The sequence below is a fragment of the Notolepis coatsorum genome (genome assembly GCF_963971535.1).
Source record: "Notolepis coatsorum genome assembly, chromosome: 2".
Taxonomy (NCBI): Eukaryota; Metazoa; Chordata; class Actinopteri; order Aulopiformes; family Paralepididae; genus Notolepis; species Notolepis coatsorum.
The window spans coordinates 38,102,742-38,129,432 of NC_140166.1; the positions used below are offsets into that span (position 1 = coordinate 38,102,742).

Consider the following 26,691-nt stretch of genomic DNA (forward strand, 5'->3'; position numbering starts at 1 on the left):
AAGACAGAAAATATCTAGTTTTTGTCCACTGCACTGAAAGACATTGTATTTTTAAAGATTTCTTTAACCTCTGATGTGAAGTCACTCAAGTTATAGACAGTATGACCATTTGAGGCGTCATAGGTTTGGATGTGCATTGTCTCAAGACAATGTTATTGTCTTGTCCATGTTCATATTCAGTTCAAGAGTTTTGGCCCCAGGATGCATTTCACTGCCTCATGCAGGAACCATTCTAATTGCCAACAGGTGTAAACTCAACAAGCCCCAATTTGCATAATTATAAATACCTGGTGCCAATTCAATTACCATTAAAGTCAACGGTTCATTGGCTGGTTCAAATAAAAAGTACACAGGTTCTTTGTGATGCTTTTTTACTATGGAAATATCCATTGCCCCTCAAGTGTCCCCCAGTACATACAGTAACACGGTGCAACCCAAACAACTCATACAGGCATTGGAGAATAGACTGCAAAACAAAAACAAACCAGAAGCAAACAATATTCAAATAAAAAAGATCAATTAATCAATTATTGAAACAAAGATCCAGCCCTAGAAAGGAAGTGTATACAAAATAAATATGGTATTTAAGCACAAACTGTTCATACCGCTGTGAGATATAGACTGCACAACAGAAACCAAAAACTATATTCAACTGAAAAAGGTTCATTGATCAATTAATGTAACCCAAGAAAAACCAGACATCACAAGCCTAACACAATTACTGAAAAAACAAGAGCCGGCAAAAAGGAACTTTATACACACAAATATGGCATTAAAACAATATCTCTGTTGTTTTATGTGTCAACATAGTAGACCATTATCCATTTTATTTCCATCACCATCGTTTGCCTTTGCCGTCTTCTTTGACCTTCCATAACACGAGCTCCAAGCAAGCGGCAGCATCTTCTGCAGTGTCATGGCCACAAACTAGGAAATAACAACAGCGCCATATTAACACACTATAAAGATGACACACAATATATACACCTTACATAGGCAATACAACTGCCATCGTTCATTCAAGTAGACAAAATAATTATTGAACGAATGAAGAAACCAAGGCACTTGAAAATAAGATTAAATGCCTTTATTTTATTGGCAAGTTCTTATATACAGCATGGTTAAAACATATATTAAGTCATTTATAAAAAAAAATACTTGCCAATTAAATAAAGGCAATTTATCTTGTTCTTTTCACTAAGTCAAGTGCCTTGGTTTCCTCACCTTTTTTTGGTTTGATCTATTCTATTATTTGAGATATTCAGGTATCATCATAACACCCTTTTCTCCCTTTTTAAAATGGACGTCCCGATACCCTTTGATTTCATGGCTTTTCAAATACTTATTCCAGCGTTCTGTACCGTGTTCCGGTTGTACTGTGCACCGGTTGTGCCGTGTGCCGGTTGTACCGTGTGCCGGCTGTACTGTGTGCCGGCTGTACTGTGTGCTGGTTGTACCGTGCACCGGTTGTACCGTGTGCCGGTTGTACTGTGTGCCGGTGGTACTGTATGCTGACTGCAGCAGTGACCCACCACTCTCCTGGATGATCCTCGTGAGGTGGTCTGCAGTCAGGTTGTTCAGGGTCAGCTTGTGGGGGGGGCCCAGGTGGTGAGGGAACACCAGCGCCGTGTCCACCACGGTCCCATGGAACAGCTACAATACACCGGGATGACAACTTAAGCTCACTCTTACTTACCACAAATCACTAATCCGATAAGACTGTGGATGTGAGGTAGGGCTGAACAATAATATTGAAATTCATACCAATACATAAAAACACAATAGCCATGCTATATATCACAAAAACAAAAAAAAACTACAAATTTAAGTAAACATATATACAGTAAATGAGATAATGCTAAATTGAGAAGAGTGGCAGACGTGCTTCCCTCACACACAGAAACACTAGGTCCAAGGAGATGTCATCACTGTATAAAACCCAATAGGAGATGGAATAATGCCATGGGAAATTTGAAATGTTCCCCCATTGACTTAAATAAATACATTTAACCTCTTAAGCCCTAGCCATATTTTCTGAAAATCCGCCTAAAAATACATACCTAAGTAAATGGAAGATTGCTCCACTTCTACACGACATCTACGGATCTCAGGGAATGTATTCCCAGTGTCAGAAATATTGTGTCCGTTACTAGGCTTGAGTAAATTGTAATGAACCAAAAAGGAGAATATCAATTTTCTTTTTTCATCTTTGACGGTGAATAACACCATGCTAAAATTGACCAGACATGAAACAAAATTAAAAGGGCAGATGATTAACAGGAGGTTTTGTAGATACAGTACTGAATTCTGCCATCCAGACACATGCAATTTGAAATATTATAGAATATAAAATATCAGGCCTATAAATTACTTATTTTGGCCAAGTCACACATCTATGGATCGTGCCAAATCTCCCCTTTCCAATGGCAGAGTTCAATCTGGATTTAGTATCACCAGGCGCCCCCCTGACACTGCAGCAAAAACCGTGAATGAAATCTACTGTAAGTACAGTTACTTTTTTATAAATGTATACATGTACATTTCTGCGCCATTTGTCATCAGATTGCAATGCCGTTTTTTACTAGACGTTCACAGAAAGGTAGAGAAACTAACTGCATTCTGTTTTATGGCAATAACATTTAGGTTTGTGGGATATGATCCCGAAAAATCTTAAGAAAAAAGTCACTAGAAGTCAGATGATTGACAGGGGCTGGCGTGAGCTGGGAAGTGTAGTTTTTTTTATTCGAAAGCCCATCGAAAGCCCTGGGTCTCTTCTCTCAAAAGACTGCACTCAAGTTAGGCTGTGCCAAATCAGCGCCTTTTTCCGACTGGATGCCCTGAGATTTCTATAAACTCATAGTTCACAATATTTCAAAATATACACTTTTGACTGGGTTAGGGTCTTTACTCTTGGCTAAATCTGAGAGAGAAAAAAACGCAACATTAATTCATACATTCTGTAGAGATGGATTTATGGCGTGATATCAATCTCGTACCGGTACCGGACCGCTCGGGCTTAACACTTTGAGTGCCAACGACGAGATTAGTCGTCCTAACTCGCCATGCGTTGAGTGCCAATGACGAGTTCTCGTTATTTCTTTTATTAGCGATATCCATTCATATCCTATCGTCTCCCGGATGGTAATGCACATCATTGGATTGGATTGGGTGGCCATGTGCATCAGTAAAAAAGTCCGGTCCAGGGTTTTCCCATCTCTGGCATGCAGTATCGTGTTACCAGATTGACTGAGGACCCTCAGAGCAGCGTCGATTATGTGTTTTGGACTATACCGTTGGATCAATAAACGCGATCAATATTTGGAATGGCGATCAGGAATTGGATCAATCTTTTTGCAGAACATCTGATGTGAGGTAAGGACTCTATTTTTACCAGTATTGGGTTAATCAGATGTTTCTTTTCATAGCGATCACAACGTGTGTGTGTGTGTGTGTGCGTGTATGACGTTAGCGCTGACCAGGTCATGGATAATAGATTTTTCAGCCCGCTTCTCTAGTGTGCATAAGTACACATATATCGATAATCTAGCGTTTATTTGAAAACGATTCATAAATCAGCCGAAAAACGCGTTTTGTGTATTCCACTAAAGGGATATTATCGCGGAATTTCTCTGAAATTACTAGAACTCTCCGAAACTATACTCTTATTCAAAACGGTATAAAACGGAAATGTACCAATGAAAAAACAATCCGTTCCGTACATGTTGACTGCAAGCAAGTCATTGATAAGCGACGGGTGTTTTAGACCCATAGCCATAATTTAGGATATAGTTTAAGCGTTCGCAAATATCCCCGACCTCCCATTGACTAAAGCGCTGGCACTCGAGGGGTTATCTGGTCAAAGGGGCGTGACACTCATGTGTTAAGAGGTTAAATCAAAATTATATTTTGTGAGTGTGAAACTTAACTAAAAAGTGACCAAAAGGAAGTAAACAAACTAAATAATCATTAGTCTATCTGTGGGACAAACATGCAACAGGATTGTTTGCTAATGAACTTGATTGAATGAATGCTCAGACCACCGAGCTCACCTTGAGAGCACAGAGGTTTGTTTCCAGGCTGTGGCCGATCAGAATGGTGTCGGCGCTGATGAAGCTCAGTAGCGCCTCCTGGACCTCTCTAATGGAGGTGTTGGTGCCTTTCACATCCTCCTCACTAATGCCTGAAAACCTAGCCAGCACAGACGGGGTAAACGCAACTCATCACTAATAGCACTTTCAGTGCCAAAAACGACTTATGTCGTTTCTGGGCCCATGCCGCTGAGTGCCAAAAACGACTTAAGTCGTTTCGATATTTTTATTCATTATTTATCCAGGGAGCCTGTTGTTACCATAGGGAATGAGTCTGCGGTCGCCAAAGTGCAATACCGGCCGTATCCAGCTAGACGGCGGTATCGAGCACCCTTTGAAACCTTGTATCTTGGCCTGTGCGTCTAATGGGTCCGGGTCGTTTTTTTTGTGCTCAAGCTGAGCAGTTATAACGGTCGGATTGAGAAGAATCAAATGCTGCTGATGCATGATGTGTGGTAGATTATGTTGGCGACACGATGGACATTGGAATCGCGATCAGATAATTGGAATATTCTTTTTGGGGTACATCCTAGTCAAGGTAAGGGCTATATGATATCAATCTTGTGTTGATCCAAGCATGTCTTCAACTCGATCCGAACGTGTGTGTAACGTTATTCCACAACGTATGCCGTTGGTGGCGATCAAAGCATAAAAAAACGACCCCCCCCCCCCACACTTTCATGATGAGACATAATACCTATGATATAGATTTGATTTGAGAATAATAGCGGGTCCAGGCAAGAAACGGCAATGGTTATAGTATAATACAGCTATAAGGCTATTCCTCAGCATTTCAGGAATCAACCCCAGACCTAGGGCTGGGCGATAAAACGATAACGATAATTATCGCGATATATTTTAATAATCGATATCGATCATAAAAAAAATTTATAATTTCTTTTTTTTTTGCAACAGGGCAGCTTTAAAACCAGAGACAGTGGACAGACTTGTCTTTCTTGCCTGCAACTTAAAGTAATGGCGTTGCTTGTCCAAATGACAATACTGACCAAATTGAGATTTATTTTTCTCCATTTATTTTGTTTGCCTTCTAATAAAAAAAATACTTCTGTACACATGACAGTAGGCTATGTGTGCTAGCAGAGCTAGTCTCCAGTCACGAGTCACGGTGCACATGTGCAGTGGTTTGTCCACCAAAAAAGCACCAAAAGATAGAAAAGAAACTAGCAGAGCCAGAACTGTTCAACTCCCCTGGTGCCACAGCCAGCAGAGAAGCCCGTTTACTTTCGCTTTCAAACCAGCTGCAGCCTGAGAACTGGAGTGTGAGGGGCTGTAACACTAAAGATGGCGGCAATGACAAAGAATTGCTGCAAAATAAACATAAATCTGTTTTGTTAAAAAAAAATACTTATAACAATATCGATAATTATCGATATAGAGTGATATGATAACATTATCATATCGTTATCGCGATATCCTTTTTGGCCATATCGCCCAGCCCTGGGCATATTGCGGTCTTGTTTAGCACAATGGGTAGAGCCTGGCACAAGTGACGCCGGGGTTAGGGGTTTGATTCCCACTGGGGGACGCACATGTCATAGATAATAATAAAAGGTACTTATATAGCGCTTTTCTAGCACTCAGTCACTTAGAGAAATTGACGTTCACTGAAAAAGACTGTAGATCTTAATGAGGTCCTCCTAACTAATACGGAGACACCTGTACAACTGCGTTACCTTGTGTTATAGTCTATGATGTCATGGTCCGGTCTGATGAAGGTGTCGTAGATGACCCGCAGACTGGAGCTGACCACCGTTACTCTGCAGAGCTCCAGACCGTGAGTGGTGTAACACTAGAAACGGGGACACAAGGACACGTCTTCACAGCAGAGCCGATGTAGGAGATACACAGGAGTCAAGATGTGCAATTGCCCCCATTAATCAAATACTGCCTCCAAAATTTGCAAGAGCAAAGAATGCCCTAAAAAGCTTCCCGGATATTTGAAATCAAGTCACATCTTGCAAATGAAGGGTCATACAGCAGCAGAATCCTAACAACAACATTGTATTACAACAGGCAGACCTAAGTGTGTTCAGCATGGAAAAGGATTTGAACCCTTTCACTACCACACTACAGAAGGTTAACCCGTTCACTACCACACTACAGACGGTTAACCATCTGTAGTGTAGTATTGAAAGGGTTAACCTTCTGTAGCGTGGTAGTGAAAGGGTTCAAATCCTTTGTCGTGTGGCAGTGAAAGGGTTAACCTTCTGTATTGTCGCAGTGAAAGGGTTAACCATTTGGTAGTGTGGTAGTGAAAGGGTTAATGAATAAGCAGACTGCCGCATAGCAGACTATACCGAACAGTCCTGAATATGGGTCACCGGGGGGCAGCGACCCTCATCTGACCCCAAGACTTGATCCAAATAACCAGCGGAGGCTGGTTACAGAGGCTCGGCACAGGAAAACAAGTGAACACATGAAATGGGAAAACTACAAACAAAACTAGTGGGTTTGACTTCACCATTTCACAATCCAGCGAGTAGACTCCAGGACAGCTCTCATCCCAGTCCGGCCTGGTGAGGGTCGACACAAAGCCATCCAGGCTGACTGCATCGTGGACATGCAGCTGGGAAGGACAGACAAACGCACACCCAACACTTGGCATTTTGGTACATTTCAGGGGGCATAAGGAAAAATAAATAAAAGCTCTAGACCAGGGGTCTCAAACTCGCGGCCCACGGGCCAATTACGGCCCGCTGGATGATATTTTGTGGCCCCCTACTTGACATCAAAGTTTAGCGTTAGTGTGGCCCGCGCGCAACTTGTTGCAGAGTCGTTGCGCGAGTTTTATTTATTTTATGACTTGTAGGCTACCATAGCGCAGGCTCATGACAGCAACGTTACGTTAGTGACTTGGTTGAAACGTGATTCCGGAGTGATACCAACTACCAAGTGGAAGGAAATATATCCCGTCACCGTATGGCAGGCATCCTCAAAATTCTCCGCCATCTCCTCTGCAAGCAGTGCTCTGCCTGTCCGGCTGCACTGCTCCTACTGTCTGTGTCTGTGTACTCTGGTCCAATCACATTCAGCGTCCAGTCAGCGTTTTTTCCCCCCCACCCACAGTCTGCGAATCAGAGGCAGAGTAGGGCGGGTCTTCACGGAATGCGTGTCGTCTCTTTCAGCGGGTCCGAGTCAGAGCGAGAGTTGACAGCGCATCTACAGGTAGTTTCATCTGCAGGTACTGTAGCTAGTAACCTCGTTCCCAGTTTTATCTCCGTGAGAATAATGAAGCTAGTAGCCTAGTTTCGCCAGCAGGCAGCTAGTAGAAAAATATGGCATGTTCAAAGATGGCCAGTAAAAGAAAAGTCGACAGTGAAAATCGCTGCAATTCAAATGTGAATGGACTGAAAAATATGCGTTCATCCTCCCAGCACCAAACCAATGTGCCTAATATGCCAAGAAACGGTAGCTCTTGTGAAGAGTGGCAATTTGAAACGCCACTACGAAACAAAAGTTATTTTGATGCAACCTTTCCTCAAAATGCAGTGCTAAGAACCACAAAAATAAATCATATCAAGCTGCAAGCAGAATTATTGTTAGATCTATGTCACAACGAGAAAAAGCAACCAAGTCCTCACTCAGTGGAATGGGTGTTGGCTAAACACAAGAAGCCATTCTCTGATGCATACATAATAAAATAATGTATGACTGAAGTGATGGAGACCATGTTTGAAGGCAAACAAAAGCAAATCCCCCTCAGATAGCACAGCAACCAGAATAACTGAAATACTGGCTGGTGATTTGATTAAACAGCTTTGTGATAGAATAAAAAAAAAATGGATGAGTCCACTGATACCACTGAGAAGCCTATGTTCTGAAGAACCATTAATGTTCATGTTCTGAAATGTTATTGCTAAAGATTGAGAAGATTGGATCAGTTGTACTTTTTTTTTGAATACTTGAAACCCTTTTTTTGTGGAATATGTGATGCAGCCCAGCCTCACCCAGACTCTACCTCCAGCGGCCCCCAGGTAAATTGAGTTTGAGACCCCTGCTCTAGACCACATTATTAATGTATGTTTGTTACCTGAAAGATCTGACATCCAGGTGCTCCGACGACGGCCTCGCAGCAGCTGTACCGCGTCTCCACTCCGCCTGGGACTGGAACAGTATGAGAGCTTCAAGATTTATACCGCCAGTTTGAATCATGTGGATGTTTTATTATTTTATATTTTTTTTACATTATAAAATGTCAAACTATGATATACTCACCAAGATTCTCAACTCTTTCCCATAGATATACATGTTTATATTTTTAAAAGATGTCAAATGATGACACAGGCTACTCACCCTTCTTCTCAACTCCTTTCCCATAATGGTATGTACACTCCTCCTTGCGAGTGTGCTTCCCGGTTTGGCTCACAGAGTATGTGGCTCCGCATCGACAGCAGATCCTCTTGAGGGCTTTTTCCCAACAGACAGAAAACCTAATTACATGAGTGCCCCCATTGAATTTGGCATAATTGGGAAGCCCTCATTGCAAGTGCACCACAGGGTAAGTGTGCCCTCTAGTGGCATGATCCTATACCACAGGTGTACGTCTTGGGTCTAGAAGCAGTCAACCTCCAACATCAGATAGCCTGGGTTGGGCGATTGTATCGCCATCATATTGTGATGAAATTATGATAGTGTGACATAATGACATCTTAAATGTTTGACGGGATGTTATTTGAAAATAACAGTTTTGGTTTGATATCACACAATTATCATTCCATTGAATGTGATGAACAGCAGTGCATATATACATGGGTCATTATACGAAAGCTTGCCATTTTGTGTCCCTCGAACAAAACTCCTGTCAATTTTAATAAAAAAATAATGAACAATAAAACATTTCATAATTTAGATTCCTAATGTGTCATGTAACATAAAAACAAATAAAATGTATTTTACTTTTTGTTTTTAAAAGAATTTTAAACACTTGTGCGAAGCATCTTGCAAAAAAATTAAAAATGACCTGTCCCTCAGTAAGATTGTTCTACTTCCACTAGCTATTAAGGCCAAAAAATCCAAACTAGAACATAAAAAACTTAAACCTATATCAAGGCACAAGTGTTGTTTCACTACGCATGAATGCATTTTTTTAAAATATGTTGCAAATGTGTACAAAAAACTTCTTTTTAGTTGTGTCCCCATGTTGTTGTCAACCCTGTTGTCAACCCTGTTACACCCCTTCAGAGATAATAGACTGTTTTGAAATTTACATATAGCCCAGGAACTGACATCATCTTCCTTTTCTAAAGATGGTGGAGAAAAGACAAGTGTGCTCCTCTTTTCATGCATTTTCTTCGAGTTATGTGATGTCCAACAGAGGGGGACGAGCTTGTTGCGTCAGAACTGTTACCATAAATGCGCATGTTAAAAAGTTATGTTTGAAATTGTGAATATACATATTTAACATCATTATTTCCGCTCATGAATGCACACCATGTGGTGTCAAGGCCATTAGCATATGGCTAGTAATGGCTGCTAGTTGCCTTTTTCGTCAGCCCTGATACCATCAGCCCTGTTACTTTTCAATGGGTAACAGGGTTGATTGAATGGTAACAGGGCTGACAAAAGTATATGCTTTTGTGTGTACATGAAAATATAGTTCCCTTACCAATAGTAAAAGATTACAGCCAATGTTAAAGTGACTTTTGTATTTGTATTTTATATGATTTTCTTAGGATGACTATCTGCAGTGGAGAAAGGGAGGGTGTCAGCCCTGTTAATTGTACAATATTCTGATGTAATTTAAGAAAATAAAATAAAAATGTAAAACAAACTCATTTTATATGTTAAGTAATAGAAACCAGTGGCTCCCTTAAAGAAATTGGGATATTATTATTTTGCTTTCATAACCTTTTCTTAAATCAAAGATGCTGTGAAAGGGTCCATTGTGAATGGGCATATTTATTCATGGGAAAAAAAGTTAACTCGTCAATATTCTAACTCTACAAACACACTATTGTAACAAGGGGCTTTTATCTTTCATATGATATCATAATTATTCTAAATATGTATTTATAACCTTTTCAAACAGTAATTGATATGTAGTAACAGGGCTGACGAAAAACAAATATGCATGTTGTTTAAATGTGAAAACAATTAAAAATATAATAGCCTGAGATGGCACGGTACATTTGTCTGAGAGATAAGAATCCACTTAATAAAAAAAAATTATCCAAAACTTTTAAAACAATACTTTCAAAATCAAACATTAAAAAGTGAAAATGGCAAGCTTTCGTAGAATGACCCACATATGTGAACAGATGATATTATCATGATATGAATTTCTTTGAAGGCGCTTCTGGGTATTTGCCGTCACCACTGGCATTCAGCTCTCGATATCAAAAATTGCAAACAGGCAGATTACTTGTTAACAAGTAGAACCGTGGGCATATAATTAAATAATCTTACTTGGGTCTACTTTGTGTGTACCAATTTTCAGACTTGGTTTTCAAAATGAGCAGAGGTGACCAAGTCCCTCAAGAGAAGGACTGGGTGCTATGGTAAGAATTTGATATTTATAACGATATTTGACAGCATTTATCTTTTTCTAGTGCAAATTGCAGTGATTGACATGTTAATAATGGTGTCTTTTGTAATACAATTATGGTGTTTTCTTCAAAGAATATATTTTAATCAAATTCTTGAATCCCAAAATCTTTACAATACTGCTGCAAGGAACCATTTTTGGATTAAAGAAAAGAATACATTGCTATAAATTTTGATTACGGTATGATTACGGTATAGTAAAAAGCCATACCTTTGCATGGATCCACGATGGTATACCTTAATAAACCCGCAAATGGACTGCATTTATATAGCGCTTTTATCCCAATTATTTAGTGAGAAATATGACTTAATATGTACTTTTCAGTGTTACTTTAGACAACACATCGTGTCTAAGAGGATCAAAATGAAGCCGCACAACATGCAATAACGGATAAAATAATAAAACATCTGTATATATTGCCCAGCCGGTCCAAACAGAATCCATGACATTTTGGTCAATGCCATTGCTTACGATCTGTGGTGCCCTTCTTATAGTCAGCAAAAAGAGCAGCGCTGCCAGGCCTCTCTGGGTGCCGGAGGGGGTAGTTGTTTTCAGTCATCGTCTCCTTAGTCGATACATAGTCCTTCAGACTCTCATACAGTGCAGCATCATCTACACAAGACAAGGAAACCCACAAAATGTGAGGTACAAATAATGTATTAATTCAATGTAAAGAGGTTTTTGTAATATTGAATGAAAGTCAAGTGTGCACGCAGGGAACTCTTCCTACTCACCACCTCCTTTAAGTGTTTTGATGTTGAGCGGAATATTGCCTTTGGACATCTGGCCACTGGCTTCATTTTCATCTGTGCAAGAAAGTTTGGAATGGGGTCAACTACTGGAAGCAGTGTTGTAGGACTGGAGTCCAGGACTGATTTTCGGGACTTGTGACTCGACATGGACTTGAGCACTGACGACTCGGACTTGGACTCTAGCATTGACTCGGAAGGTGCAGACGAGGACTCAGATTTGTTCATTGATAAATAAATAGTTATTTTTTTGTAATAGGCCCTAATCATTGGTCATATGATATTGATGGCTAGTGCATTTGTTTGGCTATTGTGTCACAAAGTAAATAAACTCCCTTTGAAATAGTGACCGCTGTGTCATTTATGTTTAATGTAGACCTTTTTTTATTTGCATGTCAGCTCTTTGACTGCCAGAGTGGAGGTGACTCAACCTTGATGACTTGGACTCTGACTAGGGTAATGGGGACTCAACTAGGACTCGAGTTGTTTGGTGACTCGAACTTGGACTCAAGACTCAAACACTGGGGAGTCAAGACTCTACCTCGAGATTTAGTGACTCGACTACAACACTGACTGGAAGGATGTCCTTTGTCAGCATCACACGTTTTGATCGATGTGTGTGTGTGATGTGTTTCGTCATTGCTTCCCTTTCAATCCATCAACAAAATCTCACCTTTCGTGGCAACAGTGCTTGGATTCCTCAGCTTCTTCAGTGCGTTCACAGCAACACTCAGATATTTCAGTTTGTTGACGCTGCGATCATAAACACTCTTCTCCTCAGCGAGTGCCTATGTGAAATAACATGATAATGGAAAAACATTCAACAATCACCACCATCATCATGACTGATGATGTTTGAGGTGAACGGTAGCTCCGATTCAGACCTTTTCAAAAGCGTCGTCGACAGTGGCAGATGTTTTGAGGAACTCCTCCACAAACATGTTGACGTAGCGTTGCCGGACATCATGCGGTACTTTGTCCTTGACCTGTGGACGCTGCTTCACCTTACGCTTAATAGGCATGGGCTCAAGCAGAAATAAGAACATTTGTCATTTACTTATCAAATCTTACCAATTCACCAAAATTTTTCCCAGGCAAAATAGATACAAAATGTAAAAATGAAGATTAAAGAAAATCTTGTTTTTAACTTAAGTCTTTTCAGCAATAATCATCCAAAAGTACTACTGTGCCGTCTGTTGCTTACCTTTGCAGGGACTTGGACGGCAGCTTGAGGGGTTGAGGGTGTAGCTGGGTTTGCATGTGTCGATGCAGAGACTGAAGCGAAGGAGGATGTTTGGACTGGAGTTTGAATGGGGGCAGCAGGGACTGAATAATAGGCATGTGCAGGGGCAACTGCAGTTGTATGTGCGCGCAACGTTTGCATAGCAGTACCTGCAGTTGTATGCGTGCGGAACTTTTGCATAGGGTTAACTGCAGTTGTATGCATGCGTAATGTTTGCATAGGTATAACTTCAGTCATATGTGTGCGTAACTTTTGCATAGGGTTAACTGCAGTTGTATGCATGCGTAACGTTTGCATAGGGTTAACTACTGCAGTTGTACGTGTGCGGATCGTGTGTGTGGGGGTGACGGCGGTTGATGAATATGGGTGCGCTGGGGCACCTGTGGCTGGATGGTATGCATGTGCGGGGGTGAATAGGCTGGGAGTCGGAGTCATAGGGGTAGGGACTGCAATTGAAGTAACGGGCAGAGAGTAACCCTCTGGCAGGATGAAATGAAGGTCGTTGCCCACTTGGATCAGAGCAGTGCCCACGGGTAAGTAGTTCACACAGGCTAGGGGATTAGAGAACACACCAGGACATTCAGATGTTTTTGTACAAATACCAAATGATACCAGTACACAGCATTTGCCATTCTCAACTAATTATAATCAATTTAATTAAAAAAATTACCCCTATTTATAATAAAAAGACAATATATGTATTGCATCAAGGACATCCCAATGTACAATATGTCTTAAGCCATTGCAAGGCAGGTACACTATAGAATAAAATTACATTAGGTCAGGGCCCCACAAGATTTTGTCCCAGGGGTTCCTATCTGGGAAGATTTGTGTTGTTAAAATATGATTTAATAAAACAAATGCTACATTTATCAATACTGTAGGTGGGGAGATAACGGTTGAGAGAGTGAAGCCTATGATCGGAATACATTCCCCATTTGCGCCAACTTCTAGTGAACAACAGCGATACCACTGCATTAAACCAACACATGCTTACCATTTTCCACAGGGACCCGCTGATCAGGTGCGTTTTGAAAGGGAGGAGGAGGAGGAGGAGCTATGGTCATCACCTTCCTCTGAGTGGTGGAAGAGAAAAAGGCTGGCCTCCCTCGCACAGGAGGAGTCGGCATGGAAGTCCTCCGCTGCATCTGCAGGACCTTGGAAGGGATGGAAATCTGGGGGGCCGAGCTGGGCCCCGACGGCCCCTGTAGTGGCACTAGCACCTGGGGCTGTCTGGTCTTAGCCACCGGCTCCTGGATGAAGGTTCTCAATTAAAACAGGTCTGTGCTCCGTTAGAATATTGCAGGTTTTATGCTAATATAAGACTATCCATAAAAGTATCTATAAATTCTACCATATCTATCCATCTATTTATAAATTCCATCCATTGAAAATGACTTAAACCGTGCCTACAATGTATCTACTGTGTTAAAACTGATTCTATGTGAATTGAATATATATACCCATCTGACCAATACCTGTTCCCTATTTGGTTTTGTGTCAGTCTTGTTTCTCTGATCCTATTTCTGAAGATGCATTTCCATTGGCTAATGGACGAGATATAAGTCACTTGTTACTTTCTGCTCCTGGCAGAACCTAGAATGTCTGCCCGTTGAAAATGACCACATTTCAACATATTGTATTCAACATATTGTCTGTAACTTATGCCGATTCACTTCTTGGAATAAAACCATTGAAAGATGTTCTACCTTTCATTATTGGATATGATTGACCATGACAATTTGGATATTGAATATAGTCAGATATACGAGTCAAATTGAGTGAAGGCCCGACTGGTTTATTTGACCATTTATAAGTGAGAATTATTTCACAATTTGGATGGAATACCTTACAGCTCTATTCGCAGCATGAATACATTGCCATGTTATCATGTGTCAATGTTCTTATGTCACATTAGTCATGGGCTACAGTACCTCATTATGTTTAGCTGTATGCGCCACCCTCTTCCTCTTCCCTGCCAACGGTTTGGGTTTCAAAGATACTTCTGGCATCTCCCCGTCAACATTTCTCCCCTGAAAATACATGGGGGAGAGAGAGAAAGATATTATTGTATAGTGCCCCAGTCAAAGACCATTCTTCAACAGCACTGGAGTGCTACAGTTTACAGTACATACATTGGACTGCTTCGTTGCTCTCGTCTCCTCGTTTGCCTCCATGAAGATTCTGTAGCATTCTTCCATTGGGTCACTGTCAGACAGGTCCGTATCAGAAAAGTTTAGCTCTTCCTCCTCCTCCTCCGAGCTGGATGCAACGATGACTACCTCTCGATTATGTGCAGTCACTGAAATCTGCCCAGTTGGGGCAGACAGCAATTCTATTTCATTCATCAAATGTGATTGGACAGGTATCGACAACGGCAGAGACTGACAAAAAATGTCTGCTGCTTGCTCCAGGTAGTTGGCAGGGGGAGCGTGGTTGGAGGCAAAAGCTAATCCTTGCATTTTCCCTGGTGTTTGGCTCATCACAGTCTGGCCATACAGTGGCACTGGTGGTGGTACACTTTGCAGCATGGGAGACCAGTAACTCGGAACTGCGGGTGTGCACTGTGCTAGCTGATGAGTTTGTTGGGCTTGGCTGGCGAGTTGCTGGCATGAAGATAACGAGTTTGTAACTGGGTCCTTGAGAGGAAAAGTAGCTTCTCGTGGGACTGTATTCAGTTCTGCCGGATTTATTTTCGTGACACTGGGGGGCAGCTTACGGCGAGGCAATAAATCAAACAATGAGCACACATTCTCCTCGACCAACTGATCTTCCCGATGGCCATCTCGGGGGGATTCTAACATTTCACAACGTGTTCCGTCCGGTTCTACAGGTGGTACATCACAGCTGCTCTCCACTACGGACTCGGTATCTGACGAACAAGCAGTCTTCTGTTGTTCGCTCATCATGTCTTCCTGAATCACAGAGGGATCCTCTGTGTTTTCAGCGCTGCGTTTGTCATCGATTTGAGGCCTATAGGCTTCAATTGACATTACAGGTAGAGACTGAACTTTGACCACCTGTGGTTTTGAAGGTAGATGCGGTGGAAAGTCAGGTACAATGGAAACGGCTTTCACCTCCACCCTTTCCTCTACCATCTCCTCAGGTTCGACACTAGTGGGCTTCTGGGCTCGACTTCTCTTTCTGTTTGGGGAGGGTGGAATGTCGATAACGAGGTCCCCCTCCTTATCGGAGTCGAGTAGTTCTGGAGAGGGTGCTACGGCATGCTGGGACTGGTGTGCAAGTGATCTCCTTCTGTCACTACATACAGAGTCTCTTGGTCTTTTCACACCTTGTCCAGTTTTAGCCGTCTGGTCCTTATAAGACCGCAAGTTAGAGGAGAAGTTGGACAAGGGGTCATATTCCAAATCAGTCCTTGGTTTGGAGTTGTCGACCACGTACTTCGTTGCTGGGGAGTACGATATTATAGAGCGTGTGTGTGAGGATGGTCTGTAACTATTATCATTTACATCTTTAGCTATGGTCTTAGACTTAGACTTAGATAACTTGGAAACAGTGCCAGTGCTCCCACCATCCCCCTGTGCTATTTGGTAATGTGAAAGTCTCCTTTGCTCTTGCTCCACTTCATTCTTCACAGTTTCTATCTCTTTGTTCAGCCGCTCCAGCTCCAGAAGGCAGTCATCTTTGTGCTCTGCATTCACGGGGGTTCCTCCACCACCAGCAGAAGGGTAGTAATGTTGGACTCCTGTTCACACAGAAGGCATATTGGAAAAGTATCGTTATCAACGATGATACAAGAATAAGCACGATTGAATCCAAGTGAAACATGACATTTGTTTTGCTAAATAAATTACAATTTTATTTTAGGATGATGATGATGGTGGTGGTGACCTTACAGTAGGTTAACAAGGCAAACTTGCAAATGTTCACCCAAGTAGTTACGTTGCACTGACCTGCGAAATCAGCTACAGGTGATTTACACAAGGCACCAAACATAGCTCGCTCATCTTTGGCATGCTTGTATAAACAATGAGGTCGCTCACAAAGTCCACTTCTTAAAAAAGCACAACCTGTTAGGGCAAAAAGACCAAGCGAAGGCAACATCAGAAGAGATCCACTTACTTTCAGCTCAACAATGTGCGTTTGGTCAAATTAATTGATGCGTGGACGCGTCCGATGCACCTGGCGTGACGTCAGCCACGCCGCCGGAGATCAGACGGCCTCCTTCCTTCCAGGATGTGAGGAAAGTACACCCCCCCCCCCCCCCAATGGGGATTTTGAAATTGGTTACTTTAAAATTAGATGTAAATAACTCGGCATAACACTGGTTTGCAGCACGCAAGTCGATGTAATTAGAATGTAGTCAGTCGTTTGTTGTAGTATTGTCTCCACAACAGTAGATGGCAGAGTGGACCACAAAATAAAAGAAATTCCAAAACTAGAAGAAGCCGGGGGGGGGGGCGTTCACCATTATGTCAGTGCCATTCTATAAACACAAGCAACATACCGTATGCGAAATTAATATTTGTCCAGGTGTTTAAAATGGAAAATAGTGAGGATGACATCGATGAGGATGAAACTGAGTGGAAGAGCACCAGCACCGACGTACAAATCTCCCCTGCAGCTTCCTCTGGTAAACAACAATTGTGAAATTTCGTGTCTAATTCAGTTCTATAACATTTTATCATTTTAGATCATTAGTAGTACTACAGCTATAGTTATGCTACAGCTGCATTTGGAGTTTCGCCGAGGAGGACAGTGGACTTACTTTATGACGATGCTCTCTGTTTCAGTGACCAGCTTCAATAAAGTGCCACCAATACCTCCACAAAGAGTTATTCTACACTTTGACCTGGACTGTTTCTATGCCCAGGTTGAAATGATCAGAAACCCAGCTCTGCGGATTGTTCCTTTAGGTACATAATCTATTTAGCTTGTTATTGGATGTGTTGGAATCATATTCTAAAGCCCAGCATCCTTTTCTAACAGTTTTTTTGTACCCTCTCTCGAATGAATGTAGGTATTCAGCAGAAGTACATCATAGTGACCTGTAACTATGTTGCCAGAGACCACGGTGTCACCAAGATGATGTCAGTGACTGACGCTAAAGACAAGTGTCCTGAGATGGTGCTGGTGAACGGAGAGAACCTCACACACTACCGCCAGACGTCTTACAAAGTCACTGGTAGGCACTCTGAGCAAATCATACCGTCATGATTTAGGAAGGAAGGAAATTAAGATACGTTTCCAGTATTGTTTGGGCAAAGTTAAACTCTATTCTATTCTATCAACGTGACAAACATCACAAGGAAGCATACTAGGACCGCTACTGTTCCTAATTTATATGCAAATGACATGTCGTCAGCTTGTGACTGCTACTTGTTCCTGTTTGCGGACGACTCAGCCCTGCTGGTCTCTGACAAGAACAAGTTACAGGTTGAAAAAGCCCTCGGCTCTGAACTCGGCAGAATCTGCATCTGGCTCGCTGATAACAAACTATCGTGACCTGGGTAAAACAGAGTCCATTCTCTTCGGTTCAAATAACAAACTCAGCAAGACCGACGGCTTCTCAGTTACAGTGGGTGACAATATTGTCACAAGGAAAGATGAAATTACCTACCTGGGTTCCATCCTAGAGGCAAATCTTTCCTGTGACAAAATGGCATCCAATGTAATAAAAAAAAGTCAACCAACGAACTCGATTCTTGTACCGGATCTCCTCTCTGGTAAACAAGAATACCCTGAAGACTCTGGCAGGAGCACTCATTCAAGGGTACTACGACTATGCGTGCACCTCATGGTACCAAAGTACCTCAAAGGCACTAAAAACAAAATTACAAACATCTCAAAACAAACTGGTCAGACTACTGCTTGACCTTACTCCTAGAACCCACCTCACCCCTGCCCACTTTGACAACCTAGGATGGCTTAGAGTAGACGACAGAGTACAGCAACTTGCAATGGGCCTGGTCTACAAGATACACTACACGACCAAGGTACCCATGTACATGTCAAAATACTTCCCAAAGGTCAGTGAATACCACGATCACAACACCAGAGGGAGCTCCACAAATCATGTTAAACCCAGATTCGGCTCAAACAAGGGACTAAACACGTTTAGCAATTATGCCACATCAATGTGGAACGCCCTACCCAAAGCTGTAAAGGAATGTGAATCACTACCCACTTTCAAAAACACTCTCAAAGAACACCTACGGGAGACTGCAATTCGAAACTGGCCCCTGCAAATGTCCTAACCCAACCCCCTCCAATGTACAGTAAATGACCAAGTATGGCTTTGTCAATATTCCAATGTACAGTTTTGCTTGTACAGTGTGAAAATGGGGGACCCTGATGTAAACAAGACGAAAGTCTTTCTCTGGTCTGCATCCCCTTAAAGGAAAACTCCAACATTTTGGGAAATTAGCTTATTTAACATCTTCCCTGGAGTTAGACAAGAAGATACATACCTTTTTTGTCTCTGTGCGTGCATTTTAGCTTTGGGAATAGACGCTCCGTTAGCATAGCTTAGCTTCATCACTGGAAGTGAGTAGGGGCCGGAGCCTTACAGTGCCTTACAGTGTATTGCAAGGTCTGACATTGACCAAACTTGATATGCATGACCTTGGTGGGCTCTAGGTCAACTCCTGAAAAGGGGGTCAATGTCAGACTTTGCAATCAAAAGTTAGGGGGCTAATAACCCTTGCCATAATTTCAGTGTGCCCCCTAACTTTTGATTGCAAGGTCTGACATTGACCCCCTTTTCAGGAGTTGACCTAGAGCCCACCAAGGTCATGCATATCAAGTTTGGTCAATGTCAGACCTTGCAATACACTGTAAGGCACTGTAAGGCTCCGGCCCCTACTCACTTCCAGTGATGAAGCTAAGCTATGCTAACGGAGCGTCTATTCCCAAAGCTAAAATGCACGCACAGAGACAAAAAAGGTATGTATCTTCTTGTCTAACTCCAGGGAAGATGTTAAATAAGCTAATTTCCCAAAATGTTGGAGTTCCCCTTTAACAATTGTATGTATTGAGCTGTACTGTACCCATTCTGCAATCTGTTAATAACGTTTTCAATCAATCATCATAAACACGAAAGTACTGTCATATTCATAATATTCGATCGCAAACATCTTGGTCCAAACAACGGGTAAAATAGCAGATGATTAGCATTAAATGATAATGGTGGCCAATGAGCTGTTGTGAGTGATTTTTTTGGATACACCTCAGCTGGTCCGTTATTCAGAGTCAAAACAGAATAATAGGAGACATTAGACACAGAATAATAAGTTCAAAATATGTATTGTATTTTTTTTTTATCCACTTTTTCTCCCATTTTTCTATATTTTCTCCCATCCCAATTTCATATCATCCAATTCAACCCTCCCCTGTCACGAACGCTGTTTCTTGCCTCCCACAAGCCGGCTGCAATGTGGACTAAGTCATACATAGCACAAGTCCCCTCCGGTACTTGAGGTAACAGCAGTCGCATCTTTTCACCTGTGCAGCTCGATCCCTCAGTGGCGAGGAGTAACGCGTGGGAGGCTCACGCTGCCCCCGACACTTCCTGATTCTACTGCGCAGGCGCACCAACCGACCTGTAGGAGTCGCTGTCCACAACGCCCGATCCCCACCCATCAGTTTCCCACCCCCTAATACGGCCAATGTGTATTAGTATGAACGACCAGCTAAACTGAAAGCAATGTGGAGCTCTGGGCTCGAACAGGCGAGCCCAGCGTCTCCGCATTCGTGGCGAGCGCCTTGCCCACTACGCCACGTAGCCGCCCAAAATATGTATTGTATTTAAAGAAGGATCAAAATCATAATTATGGTGGGCTGGTCCATGGAGCAGTTCGTAAATAGGCTTCAGAGTTAAAGCAAGGCAGCAGAAGATGGCAAAAGGAATAGCAGGAAAAGAGAGAGAGCCCCCCAGCCCTCAATGTTATCCCTTTCACTACCACACTACAGAAGGTTAACCTTTCACTACCACACTACAGACAGTTAACCTTTCACTACCACACTACAGACAGTTAACCTTTCACTACCACACTACAGACAGTAACCTTTCACTACCACACTACAGACGGTTAACCTTTCACTACCACACTACAGACTGTTTTTTTTTTTATCAATTTTTTTTATTATTATTCACATGAAACAAAACACATTAAACACAATCACAATACATAGAACTCCACAAGAAAATAACAAAAACAATAATAATACAGAATAACAATTTATACAGACAAGAGAAAAGAAAACAGAGTTCAACCTTCTAATTTCTAAATCCAAGGGGTACTATCTAATAAATGGTCTTTCCCAGTGTTCAGCCCCGATTCCTGGCCGTGTGACCTTATATTAATAAAACGTACATCTCCAATTCACCACAAGGACCACTTTTTGAGAACACGACCCGAAAACAGAGCAATGAACCTTCATGAAAAAACAAAAACCTGTAGAGGTGTTCCATAGACTCACAGAGACCGTGTAAAAGTGACCAAACAGTGAAGAAATAGTTAAATAGCTGCCCCCCCATTAAATCCCCAGCTAAACTCAAGAGGACAAGACAAAAGACAAGACAGACAAAACATTTCCTCCTCCCCCTCCCAAGAGACCGCCGGACCCCTCCGATCAAGCACCCCAACCCCGCTCAGCCGCACACGGCGGTCCTTACCTTCTCAGCTGCTGCGAACCACAGGTCAATGCCAGCCTGTCCTACCCCAATCACCCGCGCCGTGGATATCTCAAGATAAATCACATCCAATAGTGTTAGGGACCAATTAATCACTGTAAGCTTCTCAGGCTCCTTCCATCTCATTGCTATTAGCTTCTTCGCTGCTGTGACACCCGCTAGGACAACCCTTTTTAGTTGAACGGACGCAGGTAGTGTCGTTATATCGTTCAGGAGTAGCGTAACAGCTGTGAATGGGATAGTTAAGCCACACAGGTCTGAAAGTTTGTCCGTTATTGACCTCCAGAAGCGGGCCACTGGTGGGCAATCCCAATACATATGCATATAAGTGCCAGTGGCCTTTTGAGAGCACAAAGTGCACCGAGAGTCGGTTATCAGTCCCATAGCAAATGGCTTCCTAGGTGTAAGATAGGTCCTATGAATATAATTAAAATTAATTTGCTGGTGATTGGGGTTGCGGGAAGACAATGCCACATTTGCCCAAACATCATCCCAGTCAAACTCGGGGTCCAACTCCGGGATATCCACACGCCAGATTGTATCCAATGATACATTTTTATACGTGGATTGAATTAAGAGCGTATAAAAGTCTGAGACAAACCCTCTGGATGTCGTCCTGTCCACTATGAGCCTGAGGAAGGGGTGTGGGTGCAAAGCTTGAGCCCACGGCACGCCATGCGCCCTCAGTGCTGACCTTAGTTGAAGGTAAAGAAAGAAGGACTCCGGGAAGATCATAAAATTCTCTTAAGTCCTGAAACGCACGGAGGCCGTTCTTATCATAAATATCCTCCAGAGTATGCACTCCCCTCCTTTGCCATTGAGGAATATTAACCGGCTTGTGCCCAACAAGTAATTGCTGGTTATTAAAAATTGGAGAGTCCAGGTGCCATGGGCATTTAACCCCACACGACCTCTGTACATTACGCCACGTTTGGATCACGTGAGTTATGATCGGTCCATATTGTGGGGCGGCGTGGCTCAGGGGTAGAGCGGGGCGTCCAATGATCGAAGGGTTGGTGGTTCGAATCCCGCTCAAGCCCATGTCCATCCCATTGCCGTTGTGTCCTTGGGCAAGACACTTAACCTACTTGCCTCGTATGAATGTGTATGCATGTGAATGAATGTTGGTGGTGGTCGGAGGGGCCGTAGGCGTTGATTATTCGCCACGCTTCCGTGAGTCTGCCTCAGGGCAGCTCTGGCTGCAATTGTAGCTTACCACCACCGGTATGACTGTGTATGAACGAATAATGGACTCTGTGAAGCGCTCTGAGTCAGAGCAACAGTCAGTCAGAGAAGAGCGCTATATAAATCCAATCCATTATTATTATTATACCTCAGCCGGCATTTCGAAATAGAGACAGTGGAGTACACTACATCCTGCAATCTTAGCGGTGAGACCACCGCCGCTTCTAAGGAGCGCCATGATACAGCCTCTACAGGGTCTAGCCAGCACATCAGAGGTCTCAGTGAAAAGGACCAGAAATAAAGCTTAAAATCAGGGATTGCGAGGCCCCCATCTTGTTTTCTACGTTGAGTAGTAGCCCTTTTGATTCTCGGGCGTTTGTTATTCCAGATAAACTTAGATACCATCGATTGTACCTTGCGCCAGTGGTCTATTGGAGGGGGCAGGGGGAGCATTGAGCTAACAAAATGTATCCTAGGCAGGACGTTCATTTTGATTATGGAAGCCCGGGCTTGTAAGGAGTTAGGAAGGGGCGACCACCTGTCTAGATCCTGGCGTATTTTATCATAAGTACCCGTGAAGTTGTACTTAGTAGTTTGGTTCAGCGTGGTGAATATCTCTATGCCCAATTATTTAAAATGTTCTACTATGGGGATATCAGCTGGTAGTCGTACCGCCTTGGCCAGCTCATTAAGAGGTAGGCAGGCTGATTTGTTCCAGTTAATCTTAAAGCCTGACATTTTACCAAAGTCGTCGATTATTCTCAATAATTTTGTGGCCGACCGGGAGGGGTCGTCCATGAAAATCAGCAGGTCATCCGCATAGAGAGCAATTTTGTGTGGAGTATTATTGACCATTATGGGGACGATGTCCTCCGATTGCCTAATAAATTGGGCCAAAGGTTCGAGGGAAAGCGCGAACAGTCCTGGGCTCAGAGGACAACCCTGTCTAGAAGATCTGGAGACTGGAAAGAGTGTGGAACAGTTTTTGCCTGTCAGTATCATCGCAGATGGCGAGGCATACAGGACTTTAATCATATGAATAAAACTCTTCCCAAGACCCATGACCTCAAGTACCTTCCACAGGTATGACCACTCAAGTCTGTCAAACGCCTTCATGGCATCCAAAGACAGAACTGTGGACGGAGTTGTATTGTCTTTACTGTTATCGATTACATGCAACAGCCTCCTAAGATTATCTGTAGCCAGACGCCCCGGGATAAAACCAGTTTGATCGCAGTGTACCAATACCGTCATAAATTTCTGCAGGCGGCGGGCCAGCACCTTGGCAAACACTTTTAAATCGGCCCAGAGAAGACTCAAGGGCCTATAGCTACCACAATCATTGGGATCTTTGTCCTTCTTGAGAAGTAAGGAAATCAACGCCATGTTGACATCTCTTGAGAACTCCCCTTGCTCGATAGCATAATTGATCATATCGAGCATCAATGGACCCAGTTGGTCCCAAAAAGCTAAATACACCTCGGGTGGAATACCATCCCAGCCTGGTGCCTTGCCCCTCTGCATTTCAGCAATCGTCTCCCTCAACTCCATAAGAGTGATCGGTTTCCCCAGTTCCTTGGCCTCTTCCTCAGAAATGTGGGGTATCAAGCCCGCCAAAGAACGATTCAAATTTAGAGTCGTCGAGATTAACCTCTGAGCTATATAACTGCGAGTAAAACTCTTTAAAAGTGTCGTTGATCCTTTTCGAATCAGTAGTGATTGTACCCTGTCGCGTCTTGATCGAGGGGATATCCGAGAAATGATCATTCGAGCGTATTTTCATTGCCAATAGATGGCTAGGCCTGGAGCCGTGAAAGTAGTAATTTTGCCTTGTCCTATGTATCAAGAACTACTGTTGTTTAAGTATGGAGTTTATTTCCTTCTTGACTATCTTACGTTGTGTGTTTAGTCGATCACTATAGTTAGTTTGCAAAGATGCGTATAGATCCGCATATAATGTTTCCAGTCCTTCTAGTTTTTTTGACCGGGATTTACGTAAGTTGGAGGCGAAAAGTGTGACATGACCCTGATAAATCCTTTCAATGCGTTCCATAGGACCCTGGGGTCATCGACCGTGCCAACATTGATCTGCAAGAATTCAGCTAGTTTACTCCTGAACTCAGAGCAGAAATCATCGTTCTTTAATAAGGTTGAGTTAAAACGCCACCTGGGAGCTCTCGTGGAGAGCCTGCCAAAGGTTGCCACAAGGAAAATCCCCTTGTGGTCCGAGAGAGCCAGGGGAACCAATGAGACGTCGAAACTATCAAACAAATTAGGGGATGCGAATGCATAGTCTATACGAGAGAAGGTTTTGTGTCTGGCAGACAGGTGAGAGTAATCCTTGAGGGTGGGATTGGATAAGCGCCATAGGTCTGCGAGCCCAGTGTCCTGGGCCCACATCCTGAGGGCCTTAGAGGACCGTTTTTGGTCGCTTGTTTCAGAGGATCCGGACCTATCCATCTCCGCATCCCAGCACGCATTAAAATCGCCACCCACAATGAGAGCGTATCCAGTAAGTTCCAACATATTCTTTGTGATTGTATTATAGAACGCTGAATCAAATGTGTTAGGGGCATACAATGCTATTATTGCCATCTTCCTATGAGAGAACTCAACTTTTGCTATAGTAATCCTTCCCTCCGTGTCCGACCACACATCCAGGACTTTGATATCAAGGTTACGTCTTGTAACTATGACGACTCCTTTCGTCTTATCATCGGCTGAGGATGATGAGATAACGTGATATTGTCGATTTGCTAGCCTTGACACATCACCCACCAATAAATGCGTCTCACTAAGGAGAGCAATGTCAATATTTCTTCTCTTCAATAACCAAAGGACACTGGCACGCTTGTGTGGGGCGTTAAGACCTCCTGCGTTCCAAATTAAGATATTCAGTTTAGCCATGGTCGAGTTTGTCTAAATGCGTAGAGAACATACCAGTGCAGCCAGGCTGTGTACAGAGGCGCTGATCCAGGCGGGCCCAGACGGTCAATCCCAGGAGTTCAGAGGAGGAACAATTACACACATATAAGACAACAGCACATAAAACACATAAAAATACCACCCCAGTTACAACCCCCCCTCCTTCTACTCTAAACCTTAACCCACCCGTCCTATTATAAGCCCTCCTATACCCACTCTCCAATCCCCACCCTATGCCCCATCCACTAAGGATGGTCATCTTCCTATCATTTCCCACTAGAGTCATGGATCCAATAAGACGCTCCCCACTCCGACCCCCCTCTAGATAAACCCCTGATTAAACCCCCACTAGTCCAATAAACAAATAATAATAAAAATAAAATTCAATAAAGATATCGGTCGAAAACCACCTGAGCCTTGGCCCTAACATGAGATAACCATAATGGAAAAAATAGCCATTATTATATAATAACTCAACATCACACCTGCAACCATCTATTTCCGAGTCTGCGCTTCAACGTCGCAATGTTATAGCACAAATGGATAAAGGAAAATTCAAAACAAAATTAAATTAAAGCATACCAGCCGATAGTCTAAGGCAGGATCGGGTCACAGGTAAATTGTGCAAAATTGTGCAAACAGATGTCATTTAAACAACGACAATAATAAGAAGGGGAAAAAGGGGGGTTATGGTCAAAGTGCACACCTGTAACAGTCCCTCTGATCAGGCACAACGGCTGAAATGACATAACCTATGTAAGAATAGAATTAAACACATTCATTAATCCGGGGATGGTAATAGGCAATACCTGACACAACCTGTTATCATATATTGTTTCAATAAAGATATCGGTCGAAAACCACCGTGAGCCTTGGCCCTAACATGAGATAACTATAATGGAAAAAAAAAGTCATTATTATATAACAACTCAACATCAACCCTGCAACCATCTATTTCGGAGTCTGCGCATCAACGTCGCAATGTTATAGCACAAATGGATAAAGGAAAATTCAAAACAAAATTAAATTAGAGCATACCAGCAGATAGTCTAAGGTAGGATCGGGTTCCAGGTAAATTGTGCAAACAAATGTCATTTAAACAACGACAATAATAAGAAGGGGAAAAGGGGGTTATGGTCAAAGTGCACATCTGTAACAGCCCCTCTGATCAGGCACAACGGCTGAAATGACATAACCTATGTAAGAATAGAATTAAACACATTCATTAACCCGGGGATGGTAATAGGCAATACCTGACACAACCTGTTATCATATATTGT

At 42.7% G+C, this 26,691-nt stretch overlaps 2 protein-coding genes across 3 annotated transcripts in view; one reads left to right on the plus strand and one right to left on the minus strand.

The window, feature by feature from the left end:
• Positions 1–835: 835 nt before the first annotated feature.
• LOC311223319 (uncharacterized protein) lies at positions 836–16,602 on the minus strand (the record flags this gene model as incomplete). Its single annotated transcript, XM_084308111.1, has 16 exons — positions 836–927; positions 1,533–1,653; positions 4,050–4,188; positions 5,783–5,898; positions 6,571–6,675; positions 8,140–8,213; positions 8,403–8,516; positions 11,125–11,265; positions 12,076–12,190; positions 12,287–12,427; positions 13,108–13,196; positions 13,643–13,898; positions 14,580–14,678; positions 14,772–14,954; positions 15,741–16,351; positions 16,560–16,602. 16 exons carry the CDS (start codon positions 16,600–16,602, stop codon positions 836–838), a joined length of 2,439 nt encoding a protein of 812 aa, XP_084164237.1.
• A 512-nt stretch (positions 16,603–17,114) lies between these two features.
• Positions 17,115–26,691, plus strand: part of poli (polymerase (DNA directed) iota) — a 30,553-nt gene continuing 20,976 nt past the window's right edge. For both annotated transcript variants that reach the window (XM_084338197.1, XM_084338198.1), the window contains exons 1-3: positions 17,115–17,239; positions 17,400–17,522; positions 17,627–17,791. In XM_084338197.1, the coding sequence (XP_084194323.1) occupies positions 17,149–17,239; positions 17,400–17,522; positions 17,627–17,791 (379 nt within the window). In that variant the 5' untranslated portion in view covers positions 17,115–17,148. The remainder of the gene's footprint in view (positions 17,240–17,399; positions 17,523–17,626; positions 17,792–26,691) is intronic.